Source organism: Monosiga brevicollis, genomic scaffold, assembly GCF_000002865.3.
Source record: "Monosiga brevicollis MX1 MONBRscaffold_25 genomic scaffold, whole genome shotgun sequence".
Taxonomy (NCBI): Eukaryota; class Choanoflagellata; order Craspedida; family Salpingoecidae; genus Monosiga; species Monosiga brevicollis.
Window position 1 is genome coordinate 29,859 of NW_001865062.1, and position 16,582 is coordinate 46,440.

Consider the following 16,582-nt stretch of genomic DNA (forward strand, 5'->3'; position numbering starts at 1 on the left):
CATGTCTGTGCTTGAGGATCGGGGCATGACTGCTTTGGCTCCAACGAGGCAAAGCATGCGGCAGGAAGCAAAACACTGGACTTAGAGTATGGTTGCCACCGAGGCACGCCTCGGCATCGAAACGCCGCCAACTTGCTCAAGTTTGCTCCAACACCACTTTGGCATGTCATAGACGGTGTGGCGAGAGCTTCAGCGCCGATCACGCCTCGATCCCGTGCAGCGCGGTGCTCGAACGAACCAAAAAAAAAATAAGGACAGTCCGCACCAGTCCATCATCTTGCAATCTTTTTTTTTTTTTTTTTTGGCCCCACCAGCGCATGATCAGGTGCCAAGAGAGACACAAAGAGCCACAGGGCAAAACAGAGACGAGGTGGCTTGTACGGACAGAATCATCTGGATGCTGGTGGTCATGACAGCATAGATCCTACATTTTGATGGTGTGAAAATTCGTCGTTTCAAACGTACCAATCTGTGCCTATCTTGCTCACGGACACGGACCAAATATGTCAATGTTTGTCTGAACAGATCCTCCACATGAAAACAACCCCCCCCAAAAAAATAACATGTCAAAAACATCATGTTTGGTCGATTGCTCCGGGGCCCGCTCAGGGCAAAGGGAACGCCCAAATGTCTCAGTGCACAAAAGAAGCAAAGGGGTCCCCACTCGCCCCTCCGCTATCGACCTGCAACCTGGGCCATTTTTTTGCCGGGCCGATCGAGCAAGCAGTGCGCTCAGGCGCACGTGCCGACCTTGAGCACCTGTTGGCTCTGCATGCAAGACACCTGCAGCCATGCTGCATCGATATATTCTGCTTATCGTGGCCATGGTGGTGATCATGGGCTCGTTTGGATCTGCCCGCCTTGCCAGAACCACCAACATGATTTCCACCATCACGGCAAACACCGTCAACCGACTACGTCGCCAGTGTGACTGCACCGAGGCCGACCTCTTCTCTCACAACAAGCAGATTGCTGCCTGCCGTGAGGCCATCGTGATTGACGTTATCGACTCCCTCATCAACGAACTATTCGACGATCGCATCAGCCGGGTATGGCCCTTGTAGAAACACCCTCCTCATCCTACCCGTCCTTCAACATCCTAGTCTCCTGAGCCATCTTTTTTAACCCCCCCCATGCCTTTGACGATAGCTTGAACGCATCGCCTTTGCTGTCACCTACGTTGGAGATATTTATTGCAATCTGACCTCCGTGCCCGAGGGTGTAACCCATGTGCAAGGCAGCCTCAATTTATCCCACTGCACCTCAATGTCGTCGTCCGACGCACAGAAGCTCGGGAATCTGGTGGAGATCACTGGAGATGCCCTCATCGTTGTTAGCTCTCCAGAAACCTGTTTTTCTCAGCAATGAGGCGCCATAGTCGTGCATTTACCACCCGCTTGCTGTACCCGCACCTATGCGGTTGCTCTAGGCCTGGCCGCTGGCAAACCTGAGTTTTATGGGCAATCTCTCCGTTATAGGTGGCAATTTACTATTGCAGGTAAAGCCCTTGCTCTGTTGGATGGAAGGTGAAGAGGGTGGGTGCTTTATTGTGTGCTCCCTGGACTGGTGCACGTGGCACTATAGGACAATGACGTGCTGACCAATCTCGCCGGCCTCCAAAATCTATTTTCGATTGGCGGAGACCTCAGCCTCCAGGTGAGCTTCTTGCTTGGCGATGCTCGACCGTTTGCATGTAATGCTTTTCATGCTGTAAATCTGAAACGCAAGGTGCTTGAGGGTGGGAAATCCACAGCTCTTGCTGTGTCAAGGCCAAATGTCAGTGCTTTGAGGTGTCGCAAGGGTGACTTTCTTGTTGGGAAACTTTTTGCTTGCGCGCGCATGACGCGAAACAATCTGATAGAATAACGACGCTCTGGTCAATCTCACTGGGTTGAAGAGCCTGGCTTCGATTGGTGGGAAGCTCACGCTTGTGGTACGCTTCTGTCAAACCAATGCTTGGCAGCTTCTGTTGGGGTACCTTCATACCTGTGCCATATCTTTTGTGTTGTTGAAAAGAGCGAGATATGTTTCGTGTGGTCTGAGTGCTCAAGTGGATACAGCTTCAGCGATTTTCTCATTGGTGCTTGTGGATGCGGCTAAAAGAACAACACCGGTCTGTCCACTTTGGCTGGGTTGGATGGCTTGACACTTGTTGCAAACACTTTTACAATCGAGGTGAGCTCGATCCCCGGACTTTGGTGCCTTGCGGGCGCAAGAATGACCACTGCCAGCCTCGTAAGCCAAAGGAAGTGTGGCTCTCCGTAAACCTGAAAGATCTGGCTACTGAACCCTTGCCTTTTCATGTTCTTCCGTGGCGTAGGACAACAGTGCTCTGGTTAGTCTTGCCGCGCTCAAAAATTTGACGCAAGCGACTTATATTCTCGTTACGGTGAGTATTTCGTTGCAAGCATTTCTTTCCATAGTGCTTTCTTTTTTTTTTTTTTTTCGAAGGAAGCGGGCCAGGCAATACCCAAAAAAAAATGGCGGGGGCACCATGCAGATGATCCTTTTTGAAGAGCCTCATCCGTTTTGTCATTTGCTGCGTCCGTGGCTCATTCATGTGGCTCTTTAGAACAACGACGCGTTGACCAGTCTTGTTGGGTTTGATAGTCTGACGTCATTGGATCTTCTCCAAATCGAGGTCGGGCAACGAAGGGATCAGAACCATCTGTGGTCGGCGCTTGCGTCCGTATGCCTTTGATTGTTTGGTCTTTTGAAAGCAACGCTTGTGAAGCAGCCGTCATGAATGCCAAAGGCCCGAGTAAGCACGTCGACGCGAGTCTTATCATCGTTGTTCTTTCATGCGGCTGAACGTGGATAGGAGAACGACGCACTGTCTAGCCTCGCCGGCTTGGAGAGTCTCTCGAGCACGGGCAGCCTAAACATATGGGTCAGCACGGCGCACATATCCATGCCGAGCGATAAGAACGGTTGCGCCTCTGTTGTGCCTGAGTGATTTGGAACATCTTTGTAACAGGTCTGCCCTCGGTGTACGCTGCTGCATCTGATGTGGTCTCGTAGGCAAACGACGCACTGACTAGCTTCACCAGTTTGCGTAACCTGACTGCCGTAGAAGGCTACTTATCCATCCACGTGAGTCCCAACGAACCAGCAAAGGTTATTCAAAGCATGGTTTTGTCTTTGTGCCAAGTATGACAACCTTTGGGTCTTTTCCCCGCCTGTCTGCTTATAGAACAACGACGCGCTGAGCAGCCTGCGTGGGTTGGATACCCTCACAGAAATTGGCTTTCTTAGAATTGAGGTAAGGGTAAGACCAACACCAGAGCGACGCCTGAGCGACGTTGTCATTTGAATCGCAATTGGTGAAGGTGTGGAGAAGCACCGTACCTCTTTCTCAAGGGTATCTACGTGATAAACCTGATGGACATCCTCGCAAACATCGAACGCGCCTAAACACCCGCATGTAGCACCATGCTCTGCTGGCAAACCTGTCCGGTCTGGACCAGCTGACATCGATTAAATCAAGACTCGTTATTGACGTAAGGCTCATGTTGGTACCGCTGTGCTTCTGTTCTTGTGATCATTTTCTGCGCTATTGAAAATGTCTGTTGGGTAGCAATCGCTCCGTTGGTACTTGAGTAGTTGAGCGGCTGGTTGAAAAAAACCAGTTTTTCCTGGGGTACACGCCTTCTCACCATTGTATCTTGGGCGCGGTATACCGTCCTTCCAGAATAACACCGCACTGACCAGCTTGGCCGGCTTGGACAGTCTAACAACAGTGTCTGACCTCATCATTACAGTGAGCTCTGCTCGCGCATCTTCCTTGCAGTCGTTTGCTTTTGGTTGCATGCTTCAAGAACTATATAAAAGAAGAGGAATAAGCCCAGGTCGCACGATGGGCGGGTCACGACATGTCTCATTGCTGAGGTTGATCTGACATGCCACGGTTGTATAGCGAAACAGTGCATTGACTACTCTTGCCGGATTGAATAACCTGGCAGTGATTAATGGCTACTTTTCTCTCGAGGTGAGCCGCCCCTGAAGGAATGTGCATCTGCCATCAGGTGCAGATGAATGTGTGGAACGGCACAGACCAACGGCCGTTCCACACTCATGACGGAGCAAAGTTTGAGCAACAACACAAGTCCTTCGTGGGAGACTGGGACAACGCGATGAGACCTTGATTGTCGTTTTCTAAATCGGCTTGACGTTGGGTTGTAGAATAACAACGCACTTCTCAGTCTTGCCGGTTTGGACAAGTTGACAGCCACTTCCAGCTATGTTTCTATCAAGGTCAGTTCTTGAAAGACAATGTATCTAATCCTGGGATTGCTCTTGGTTATCTTGCAGGCCAGAAAGAGTATGTTTGTAAAGGAACTAACAAGCGTGATATGTAAACCAATACCGCATTCGTGTGTTGGTGCAAATGGTATTATGGATGCTTCGTCGTTGCTGTGAATGCGGCCTGGTAGTTTCACGAAAAGCTGGCCAATCTTACCGGTCTGGACCATTTGACACACGTTGGCGGCACCTTTAGCATCGCTGTAAGTGTGCCTCAAGCAAGAAGCGTGCCTTGTGATCGCTCAAACGGGATGTCTTGGCCCAAGTCCTCAGTTGGATTGGAATGCTTTTTCTTTTTTTCTTTTTGTTTTATTTTTTTTTCTTATTTTTTTTTCTTTTTTTTTTTTTGCGCACGGCTCGACTTGGCTTTGTAGAATAATGCCGCACTTGCAAGCGTCGCCGGATTGAGCAGCCTCGCAGTCATTGATGGTGGGCTATCCATTGAAGTGAGTTCCGGCCCAGGGGATCATTAACTTGTGTTTTCCACTTTATGTGTTGCTCTGTAATACGCGTCCTCTGTTTTTTGGTATGGAGTGTCGGGGGACGTGTGTGGATCGTGACTTTGAGGACCATCTGTTTGCGGGATGGCTTATTGTCACGAGCATTTGAGCATTTGATTTACCATACTGGGGCGGTTTGGCGTGACCTCAAAGTACAATGATGCCTTGACGAGCTTTGCTGGTCTACACGGCCTGACTTCAATAAATGGCAACCTTAAAGTTGAAGTAAGTGCAGTACTACCGCTACTTTCGTTTGCTTGGGGAGTACAATGATATGACAGTACTAGTTGAAGTGTGCCGCAAATTGGTGGTGCCCTGGTGCAAGGCCTGGCTGTTTAAATAGATCACGATGCTAAACCTCAATCTCCTTTCTTTTTGATGTGGCTTGGCACATTTAGTTCAATGACGGTTTGACCAGTATCATTGGGTTTGACAGTTTGACATCACTGAACAACCTCAGGATTTTCGTACGGCCCCTTGTTCTCCTTCCTGTCTTCTGACTTGGCTTTGGAGTGACTGGTAAAACCGATGCCCTGCGGTCCATAGGACAACATTGCCCTGACTAGTCTCGTCGGGTTTGACAACGTGACTGTGATCTATGGCTACTTTCAGCTGCAAGTTAGTTTTCAACGTATCCGTTTGATTGGATGAGCTTATCTGTGTGAGTCTGAAATGTGTCAGCGGATAATGCCCAAAGACCTTCTGATGACTGTGCATGTGTGCTTTTATCTAAACCCACAGGAAAACAACGCTCTGCCGAATCTGGTCGGTTTGGACAGCTTGGTGTCGATCACCGGCTACGTCATGATTGCGGTGAGCGTTCGCGGCATCAAGCCTTGTTGTTTTTCATATAACGAACAGCTCCTGAGGCACGACAGTTTCTCTGTTTGGATCTGGATGATCCGATGCACAAGGCAGCGCTTACGAACTCTGGGGCCCTTTTCTGATGGGGCTTCTTGGGATTCTGTAGGACAACGACGCCCTCACCAGCCTCGTTGGTTTAAATAATTTGACGTCTGTCGGTAGCTATCTCAAGATCTCGGTGAGCTCTTTGATACAAATGCTTGCTAGAATTTTCAATGGCATAAAACCGCGTCTTGTCCCGTCCCCCCCCGAAAAAAAAAAATCGCCCCTCAGCATAATAATGTTATTATTATGGAAGCATTCGGTACTTCTCGTTTTAGCTTTAACATTCATGTTTGTCTCCACAGGGGCATCCAAAACTGACCAGCGTTGCCAACTTGGGCAACCTTGCCACGGTCACAGGCATGGTCCGTGTTTGTAACAACGATATCTTGGACTTGGACGATGCTGAAGCCGATCTTGATGGTTTGGGGAAGTGCCAAGTTTTTTCACCCAATAATTCTTGTCCAAAATGCTAAACAGTTGTTCAATTTCACCCCATTATTCTTGTCCAAAATTGTTAAAACCAATTCGCGCGCCTCAAATTTCAATTGAGGGAGCGGTGTCTCCTTAGAACACAGGACCGATATTGGACGCCAAGGCGCCTCACCCTGCTCTTGTGAGGTTGATATTTGGGCTAAAGAGCCGTTTCACTATGTAAAACAGCCAAATCAGCTGCGGTCTATTGGCATCACAAGTTGTAAAAAAGAAAAGAAAAAAATGAGCCGAGTAGGAAGACACGGGAAACGATGAGCAAAAAAGGGTTCGTCCACACGGCACAAACCCAGGCGGTGCTTTGCTGTGATGAAAGCAAGCCAAGTAATTGGGCGAAAGAAGGTCGTGCTTCTGGCGCTGTTTGAAAGCAGGCTGCAGCCATGCTGTGACACATACAAAGAAATTTGTGGAATTGCCTCAAGAAACGCAACGGGAATAGCAAGAGGGAACGCACCGTTGTGCAATCAATGGTGCTCCCGGAGGAAGCGGGAGCGTGGCGCCCGCTTTGAGCTCTTGAATAATGGCAGGAAGGCTCAAGCCCTGCCAGGGAGTCGCGCCGGCAGTAACCAACTCCCACGCCAAAACACCAAAAGCCCAGACATCAGAGTGCTCGGAATATCGCTGCGCCATTAAGCACTCAAGTGCCATCCATCTGTGTGCAAGTGACGAAGATGAACAAAACATCATGGCACATGAGCACACTGCGAGGCTGTTGACAGGGTTCGCGTGAGTTGAGCACATCGTACCGGAAGGGCATCTCGCTATCTGCTACACTCCTGTAATATTTTGAGCTTGGCATGACTCGAGACACTATCAAGCAAAAAGGATGAGGCTTGCACAACTAGAAAGCAAAGTTTTGAAGCACCATGATGGGACACTCGCAGCCCTTTCAGTGAAGGTACAATCTGCAACTTACAGCCGAAATCACCCAGCTTACAGGCAAAAGCTGGGCCAGCCGCCATGACAAGAACATTGCGCGCTGCAACATCGCGATGCACAATCTCAAGCTTGGCCAGGCATGCCAGGGCAGTGGCTGTTTGGTACAAGGCTTGATGCAGTTGTGCCTCACTCAACGGATGTCTTTGCACAAAGTCGCGGAGGTTGCCGTGCGGTGCCCACTCCAGCACCGCTGATAGAGTCGACTGTTCCGCCCTAAACAAAAGGTGTTGACATTCCGCCAAAGCCGCCAATCAACTGGAACGAGAGACCATGCAGCCACCCATGCAACAATCTGGTTATAAAAGTAGGAAACAGGACGCACGTTCTGAGCAGCACACCATGAAGGCCAATGATGTTGGGCTGATTGCAAAGGCTGTGCAAAAGCAAGATTTCACGCAACCACGCCGAGAGCTATTAACCGCATTGGCACCAGTCTCATGCACACAAATGAGACCGGCGTGCAGTCTTTTTTTGAGGACACGGCTGCCCTCACAATCACATGGCGCGACTGACCATCGTTTTGTCGCCATCGCATTCTTTGATGGCGACACGACGTGGCTTCTGTTCACCGTCGAGCAAGCTTCCCTGGGCATCAGAAGCAAGCGCAAAGGCGTGTCAAGCAAAAGTTCATGGACTCGCAGCATGACTTAAGCCGCAGCAAACAAGAAAAGCAACGCAGTTGCAACAACATCACGAGAGAAAGTCATCAAGCAGTTGCTCAAGCAGATACATGACGTTGTCAACAGTGATCGCACAGCAAAGGACGCACAAAATCCATGCTTGGGCAAGCCACCCAACTTACCTGATACACATTGCTAAAATGGCCATGACCAATAACTTGCTCAACGTCGATTGCGTCAGAGTCGAGCAGCTCAAGTGGCACGAAACGCAGTTGGGGATAGGCAGAAGTAAACTCTGCACGAGCTTGGTGCATCAACGCAAGGATTTCACGCTCCATAGCTGTCCGCTCGATGCGACGACGTGTGCCTGGTAGCAAAGTGTATGCAATCAGGGTGATGATTGCCAGCAACGAGACCGACACCGCCACCGCCACGATCATGACAACGGATGAATCGTTGGTGGACGACTCCGTCAACTCGGAGGTCGAGGCCGCTATTGTTGTGGTTGCAACGACACTGTCAACCTGTGCCGCGTACTGGGCGTCAAATTCTGTAAGCGAAGGTAAGGGGGTGTCCTCGCCAAGCATCGCACTGCTGCCCGTGAGACCAAACAAGCTCCCTTGTACAAGTTGATATCCGACACGAAGTGGCACATCTATGCTGAGATTGCTGGTCGAGCGCAAAGTAACCGCCATCACCACCCATGGCTTGGGGCGCTCCGGCACTAACACACTAAGGACCCAACAAATCCAGGTTTTGGTGAAGGTCGGACGACAAGAGGTGGTTGCATAGGCACCCACTGGCGAACGAAGCACCGAGGAAGTTGACGCTAAAGAGACTCTTAGTAAAAGTCCATGTCAATCCCAGTATAGTTCAAATCAAACGCCTGCCGGACGTACCGAGCGCTGCTTAAAGCAAAGTGGAGCTCGGCAGCATCCCAATTGCGCATGACGCCATGCCAGGAAAAGCACGAGTGATTGCCGACGCCTTGAGGTACGGTCGATTGGATGACCCCGCGCTGGATTCGAAGCTCCACCTGGTTGATGCAGTCTAGCTCTGGGATATAAGGGAGATTGTCGCTGATCGAGCGCAGTTTCAGAATGCCGTAGCATGAGGCTTCGTCTTCTCCGTTTGAGCAATCATCAACACCATTGCACACTTGAACAATACTAAGAACACTGCCAGAGGCTGGGCACGCCACATTCTGAGCTGGCTTGGGGCAAAAAGGGGCACCTCGATAGGGTGGATTATAGCAGCTGCACTTGATCATGATGAGGGCATCATCACTTTGATTGCCATCACATTGAATATGTGGTGTCACAATCACTAGGCCAGGACGCTTTAGCTCATTGGTATTCATGCTTCTCCACCAAGCATCATAAGGAATGCTGGTGAGGGCAGATTGCTTGGCATTTGCAAAGCTGTACCGAAGGTAGTTGAGTTGGCTGAACTGTGGAAAGAAGCTTTTCGTCAGCTCTGATGGACCAATACGACATTCGAGCTCGACATGCCAAAAAGCAGGAGAAAGTAGGTCGAGACCATAAAGCTGCTGGCAGTCAAGGAACTATCAAGGCCAGATAAACAGGGCTTGAGGGGTCGCCTTTTGCCCATCTTCAATGCAAGCATGCCAAAGCCGCCATTTCAAAAAAGTGCCACCATATAACGCACAACAAGCCTTGAGTAGTTAACGTTTGTGAGGCTCCCGAACGCTGCAATGCTGGTGAGGGCGTCATTGTCCTGTCCAATACAACATGAGACGCAAGCAGTACATATAAACATCGGTTCATAAACCCCCACACGATCCGTGCACCCTATCCGGGGCCTCGCCCATGGAACATACGTATAACTCCAAGTGACCGCCAATATTGGTCAGTCTCACGAGTCCATCGATATTCGTCAGGGCAGAGTTGTCCTAAGAGAAACAGCAGCAAACTCCATGACACACTCACTATACGCGTTTGTCGTCGATTTCCTACCCCTATCAAAACTTTGGCCCTCATCAATGCGGCATACGTAGAACTCCAGTTGGTTGCCAACGCTTGTGAGGCTACCGAGTCCATCAACATTGGCCAGGGCAGAATTGTTCTACAAGGAAAGCATCCAATGACACGTTTGCTGTACACCACGCCACCAATATCCTTCTGAAATGCCCCTTTGCCACACGCATGCCACGTACGTGAAAGAAGAGGCCGTCGCCAACGCTTGCCAGTCTACCTAGCCCATCGACATTCGTCAGGGCAAAATTGTACTGCTCGTCATCACATGAAGCCCAATGAGACGTTTGCAGGAAGCCATCATGTCAGTTTATTCACCCACGCTGCCACACCCGATCTTTGGTCTCTTTGCTGCAACCTACGTAGCACTCCAGTCGGCGGCCAACGATTGTGAGGTTCCCGAGTCCATCTACATTGGCAAGGGCCGAATTGTTCTACAAGGCACAGCAAACCACTCAGTGACACGCTCGTCTCGTCACCAACACGCTGCTAGACCCAGCCATCGGCCTCGCCCGTGTAACGTACGTGAATGAACAGGCCTTCGCCAACGCTTGTGAGTCTTCGTAGCCCATCAAGATTTGTCAGGGCAGAATTGTACTGTCCAACATAGCCCCTAGGCCAATGAGACGTTCGCAGCAGACCATCAAACAGTCCAGTTCATCTCTTCCATGCAACTTACATAGAAGATCAAGTTGCCACCAACGCTGGTCAGGCTCCCGAGAGCATCGACATTAGTCAGGGCAGAATTGTACTACCCAACACAGCATGCATGCCAATTAGACATTCGGCAAGTACTATCATTTTCATTCCGACCACCACGATCGACTGATTGCGTACATGAAAGAACAACTGGCCGCCAACGCTTGCTAGGTTCTCCAGCCCATCGACGTTTGTCAAGACCTTATTATGCTGTTCGTATAGCATCATGAGTCAGTTCAGTCACATGACCCACACCCAGAGTCAGGCCTCTTAAATCCAAGTTACCTGAAAGTGCAACTCGCCGCCAACGCTGGCGAGGCTTCGGAGACCAATGTCGTTCGCCAGGGCCCCATTGTACTGCCCAACACAGCATAGCCGGTGAAACAACCGCAGTATAACCTCACTTTACTTCATTCCCCGCCTCAGGCGACGGGTTGCCATACCAAGCAGAGAAGGTTGCCGCCAACACTCGCTAGGCTCCCCAATCCATCTATATTCATCAGGACATCATTGTGCTGTCCTTGGCAGATTAGAGACTGAAGTATACAACACTCCAGCTCATTTGATACCGTTTTATCCGCGGGCAGTATCCAGATGACGTACATATACAATGAAATGGTCGCCAACGCTTGTGAGTTTTCCAAATCCATCGACACGCGTTAAAACATCATTGTTCTGCCCAACACAGCATCATAGCCGATGAGACATGCGCAGTTCGACCAGCAGGTCGGCTACTCTAACATCATCATTGGTCCGTTCAATGTGACGTACAGCAAGCCTCAAAAGGCCGGCAATGCTCGTCAAGTTCTCAAGCCCATCCACACTGGCAAGGGCAGAATTGTTCTGTCCGACACGAAATCAAAGCCGATGGGATGTTAGCGGTTGACGGCTGTACCAGTTCATTTGCTATAGTCAATCCACGACACGTCCTATTTGACGTACAAAAAAGTCCAAGTCGCCGCCAACGCTCGCCAGGCTTCCGAATCCATCGACACTTGCCAGGGCCTCATTGTACTGCCCAACACAGCGCCATAGCCGCTGAGACGCTCGCACACCCGCATGACCCAATCCACATTGGCTCAATGTGACGTACATAGAAGAACAGGCTGCCGCCGACGCTAGCTAGGCTCCCAATCCCATCAACATTGGTGAGAGCCGCATTGTTCTGTCCGACATGGCATCGTAGCCAATGAGAGGCGCGCAGTGCATCGTCATCCTAGTTTACCGCCACCATTCAGTCGAAAGGCTCTCATGATGATATGACGTACATAAAAGTTGAAGATGCCGCCTATGTTTGCTAGGCCCTCTAGCCCATCCACACGGGTCAATGCGGAATTGTTCTATCACGGCATCAGAGGCGATTGAGACGCTCGCAGTAGACCGTCCTTTCCCCGCCCGCCAGTCCACAAATTGTTCAGCATGACGAACAACAAGCCTCAAGTCGCCGCCAACGCTCGCTAGACTCCGAAGCCCATCCACATGGGCGAGGGCAATATTGTTCTGTCCGACACAGCACCAGAGCCGGTAAGACGCTCGCAGAAAACGATCATTCAGGTTCATTCACCACCACACGATTCACAACTCGTCCGTTTTGGGCATACAATAAGCCTCAAGTGACCGCCAACGCTTGTAAGGCTCCCAAGTCCATCCACATGAGCCAGGGCTAGATTATTCTATTGACAGAGAATCATCGCCATGCGACGCCGCACGGTACATCATGATTCTAGCTCATACATGCATACCCCAATCCAGGCAAGTCGTTCAATATGACTGACCAATACATCCACGTTGCCGCCAACGCTTGCTAGGCTCCCAAGTCCGTCGACATTGGTTAAGGCTGGATTGTCCTGTGCGACACACCATCATAGCTGATGAGCTGCCCCCAATGCCCCGTGATTCCAGTTGACGTCGTCGGTGATGAGATGTCCAACTCACACTGATGCGGAGAACACCGCTCACTTCAACGAGCTGGTCGAACACATTCAGATCCGCGGCCGTCAAGACATCACATGAGAGCAAGATGATGTCGCCGACAACACGCGTCACCTCTGCGGGCACCGTCAGCCGACACCCAACGGTCCCCGTGTACGACACGGCTTCCTCCGTGGGCGCGCTCGTGCCGTTGGCCGCCAAAGTCGTCAGCTCCGACACATTGCCAGCAAAAGTCGGTGGCTCATCCTCGGCGCCAGTGGCATGCACCACCACTGGCGCCAGCACCACAACCAGACCGCACACAACCCAGCGCATCATCACCATCACCATCATGGCGACGTGCGTCCAAAAAAAAAAAAAAAAAAATGAAAAAAAAAAATCAATTTTGAAGGAGTTTGTCTTAAAGGGTCTAACATGTAAAGGGTAAAAAGGTTAGTGTGTAAAGGGTTTTGTGTGTAAAGTACTTTGTAAAGGCTGTAAAGGCGTAGGGAAGGAATGTCTTGACAAGACGGTGGGTTGAGAATTGTCCGCAATTGGGCGAAGCTGCACTGGGATCGCGAGATGAAGAGCGCACGTCCTCGCGTGTGTGTTTGTGTGTGTGGGTGTGTGGGTGGGTGTGTGTGATGGAGACGGAGGGACGGACGGAGCGGAACAGAGCGACAGAGAGACAGAGGAACAGGGTTACAGCGAGTGAGTCAGTGGGCAAAGATCCGAGTCACGCGCTGATAGACGATGAGGTTTCAACAAGGATCACATTCACAGGAGATGCGCTTTTTTTTTTTTTAATCCATGCCATTTGCCGCTTGGGTGCTGCAACGCATTGGCATGAAGCGGCACTATGGCCTTCGTCAAGTTGAGAAAGTACATGGTTCTCGCCAGCTTCATGGACGCTAAAGCAGTATGATGACTCGCAGATTTCTTTTTTTTTTTTTCTTAATTTCACGTGTGTGGCACCACGCAGCTCGAGTTGGTATCAAGGATTGAGCACACAAAACACAGCAGCGGCACGGCACAACCAATAAGGTGACAGGACAGAGAAAGGATATCAAAACAAGAGTAGCTCATAGGAGCAGCGACGACCCCGGCTCAGCCGGTGACTAGGGTGGTGTTGGTGGAGATGGCGTTGACGTCAAAGGCAATGGCGTTGACGTCCACGTCGTTGTTGACGATGATGAGGTCGCCGGTGACGCTGAGGAGGCTGCCGAGCGCATCCACGTTGGTCAGTGTGGGATTGTTGTAAACCACGAGCTGGCCCGCTGTCTCCAGGCTCTCGAGGCCATCCAAGGTGGTCATGTATTCGTTGCTGTCAATCTCCAGGCTGTCAATGTGCGTGACTGCGCCAAAGAGCGACATGTCAGAAAAGAGCGTATCAAAGATGCTCACATAGCCCAGTCCCGCCGGGATCTGGCCCTGGTAATTGGTGGACTCGTCAAAGTAGAGAGCGGCTGCGTATGTCACCGTGTCCAAAAGTCCAGAGCTGAAGCCATCGCCACAATATTCGAGAAGGACTAGAGGGCTGTAGAGGTGAGTGACGCCATCAAGCATCGCCTTGACGTCACTGGCGGTCGACACGTTGCAGATCAAGTCATCGCCGTCGTAGCCGGTGCACATGTAGTCTGTGTAGCCTGGGTTACAGGCGCAAGACAGGCTACCAGCCGGCACCGTGCCAAAACCGCCACAAGTAGACCACGGCACGCTGACGCTGGCGCCGTCAGCAATCTCGACCGTCTCCACCAAATGCGACCAAAGAGCTTCGCAGTCTGCGCACGCATCAATGCTCAGAGCTGGGGCAAAGTTCTGACCGAGCAGGAGCACCGGCTCGGCGCCGTTGAGGGCTGAAAAGTTGGTCAAAAGATCCAATGAGGCGATGGAGAGCGAACCAATGCGCGCCACATTCTCAAGGCCGGCAAACGAGGTCAGCACAGGGCACACGATGATCTCGAGCGCCCCGTCGATGGTGGTCAGCGCGGCAAGTCCCGAGAAATTGGTGAGCTGGTCATTGTTCTGGATGCTCAGCGAGCCCACCGTCTCAAGTTTGGGCAGCCAATCGATGCTGGTTGCAGGGACAGACTCAATGTGCACAGTTGAGACAGACTTCAAACTTGGAAAGCCTGGCTCGACAATGGGCATGCCGAAAGAGTTGACAAACAGGCTGCCTTCGATGCTGGTGAGGTAGGGCAGGTGAAGGTAGGATGTCTCGAGGCACGTATCAGTCAGGTGAATGTCGCCAATCACGTGGCGCACGTTGGCTAGGGTCTGGTTGAGGGTCTCGGCTTGGGCAAAGTCCGTGCAGAAAAAGTCACCGGTGATGGTGTCGCACAGCTCGCCCGAATACTCGGGCGAGGCGCAGGTGCACTCGGTCTCGGGAAAGCCCGAATGATAGCCATTCTGGCATATGAGCTGAAATTCAACAGAGGTGCTGACCGTGCCGGTGCGCTCGATAATGGTGGGGTTGAAGGCCAGCACGTTGCGGAGGTCCTCGTTGTCCATAATTTCGACAAAGCCCAGAGTGACGGTTTGAACGCCGGCAAAGTCGTCAAGAGTCTCAAAGCCAGTCCCGCGAAGGAACAGACCGTGCTCGCCGATAGAGGACAGGTGAGGCATGCCCAGACCCTTGAGAGCCGGACTGCCACGGATGTAAAGTCCACCAAGGTGCTCCACAAGCACATCGTTGAGGTAGCGGGCCGGGAGGTCGAGCAAAAAGGCGCCGGGCATGGTGCGCAGGTGGGAGAAGAGAGTAATGTCATCGCATCCTTCAAAGCATTCGTAGAGGCTGCGCCCAAAAGACACTAGCATCATCGAGATCCGAGGGGCGGTGGAGCGATTGACAAAGTCCTCCACGTAGTTGGGTGTAAGAAAGTTTTGCACCTTGCTCAGTGGGCATGAGCCGATCGAGGTAAGTTCGGAAAAGACGGTGCGGCCAACGAGCTGGATTCGGGGGATGTAGGCCATGGCCACGCAGCCCGTGACAGTCTGCCAATGGTTCTCGGGCCAGTCTCCAGTAAATTGCTCAAGATACTCTTGGTCGTAGATAAAGGCGCTGCCATCGATCGTGGTAAGTTGGTTGGCTGCAATGATGGCCTCGGCCACGATGCAGTAACGCTTCATGATGAGATCGCCCCGAAGCGTGGTGACACCTTCAAGGGCTGCAACAAAGAGAGGCACATCGCTCGTTTGTGAACACTCAATGTCGCCCACGTAGACGCTACACGGAACAGAGATGGGGATGAATGTGCGCAAGTGTGGGGAAAGCAGCGCCTGGGCTAGGCAGTGTGCGCAACATATTGTGGGGCACTTACTCGCAGGCCGGGCCCTCATAGCCGCTGTCGCACAGGCAGGTTTTGGTTTTCGTGACATTGTCAATGACGCTAACCCCGTGTGTCGTACACCGGGGCAGCAAATAGTCCTTGACGGCTTCCAGAACTACAATTTCATGGCCGTTATCCGGTACACCAATGAGGATGGGAAGCAAGCCAGGCGGCTCCGTGATGGAGAGCCAGGGGCACCAGGTGTTTGAAAGCGGCTCGTACCGTCATTGTCAAAGGACTGAGAGGCTACGGTGGGGACGGTGAGCAGCGCCGCAAGGGCGGCAATGGCGATGTGGCGCAGCATGATACTAGAGCTTGATGTTTGGTCGCTGTAACACGGCAGTGGCACACGCGCAGCAGGCGGTGCTGGTGGCAGTGGACGTATTGGTGTGGCACTCGAGGTCGGATGCGGTGGTCGATGGTGGTCACTCGAGATCGAGAAAAATGAGCTGTCTGATCAAGACGCTGCACTTGTATCAAACCATGGACGGTGGGTGGGGAAGCAGGGTACGGAGGTGGAAGGGTGCAGTGCAACAGAAGCAAAGGGCTTGAGCTTTGGCTGCAGATGGCACTTGGAAGCAGTGGATGCTGTCATTGTGCACCGTGGCGAGATGAAATGTGGCCAGATCATGGCTTGCTGCTCTCGTGAGGCCCTCGTGGTTTGAGATCTTGCTCGAGAGGATACTTCAAGAGCAATGCTCATGAGTAGTACAGTGCTCATGAGTAGTACAGTGCTCATGAGTAGTACAATGCTCATGAGATGTGCGCTGCCAGGTTGCTTTGAAGGAAAAAGGGACACCAGCAGGACCAAGGTCAGGGCTACGGAGTGAATACGGTGGTTGTCAAATAGCATGACATGCCTCTTTGTTCTCGTAAGCACACTTCCAAAA

General features: G+C 51.5%; 3 protein-coding genes across 3 annotated transcripts; 1 reads left to right on the plus strand and 2 right to left on the minus strand.

Annotated features, from left to right (window-relative positions):
• Positions 1–791: 791 nt before the first annotated feature.
• Positions 792–6,260, plus strand: MONBRDRAFT_28253 (uncharacterized protein; the record flags this gene model as incomplete). Its single annotated transcript, XM_001748669.1, has 22 exons — positions 792–1,049; positions 1,150–1,230; positions 1,430–1,498; positions 1,585–1,656; positions 1,862–1,933; positions 2,321–2,389; positions 2,822–2,890; positions 3,022–3,150; positions 3,194–3,262; positions 3,429–3,500; positions 3,692–3,760; positions 3,917–3,988; positions 4,183–4,254; positions 4,434–4,505; positions 4,677–4,748; positions 4,956–5,027; positions 5,201–5,269; positions 5,349–5,420; positions 5,544–5,615; positions 5,773–5,844; positions 6,014–6,073; positions 6,189–6,260. The coding sequence occupies 22 exons, from the start codon at positions 792–794 to the stop codon at positions 6,258–6,260; spliced, it is 1,806 nt and encodes a 601-aa protein (XP_001748721.1).
• A 577-nt stretch (positions 6,261–6,837) lies between these two features.
• MONBRDRAFT_28254 (uncharacterized protein) lies at positions 6,838–12,714 on the minus strand (the record flags this gene model as incomplete). The annotated part of the gene is made up of 20 exons (XM_001748739.1): positions 6,838–7,010; positions 7,117–7,352; positions 7,462–7,550; positions 7,653–7,724; positions 7,942–8,491; positions 8,659–9,323; positions 9,428–9,496; positions 9,600–9,671; positions 9,773–9,844; positions 9,936–10,007; positions 10,279–10,350; positions 10,433–10,504; positions 10,591–10,662; positions 10,738–10,809; positions 11,056–11,127; positions 11,224–11,295; positions 11,395–11,466; positions 11,546–11,617; positions 11,721–11,792; positions 12,412–12,714. 20 exons carry the CDS (start codon positions 12,712–12,714, stop codon positions 6,838–6,840), a joined length of 3,021 nt encoding a protein of 1,006 aa, XP_001748791.1.
• Positions 12,715–13,470: 756 nt separating this feature from the next.
• Positions 13,471–15,996, minus strand: MONBRDRAFT_28255 (uncharacterized protein; the record flags this gene model as incomplete). The annotated part of the gene is made up of 3 exons (XM_001748740.1): positions 13,471–15,589; positions 15,684–15,807; positions 15,915–15,996. 3 exons carry the CDS (start codon positions 15,994–15,996, stop codon positions 13,471–13,473), a joined length of 2,325 nt encoding a protein of 774 aa, XP_001748792.1.
• Between the last annotated feature and the right edge of the window lie 586 nt (positions 15,997–16,582).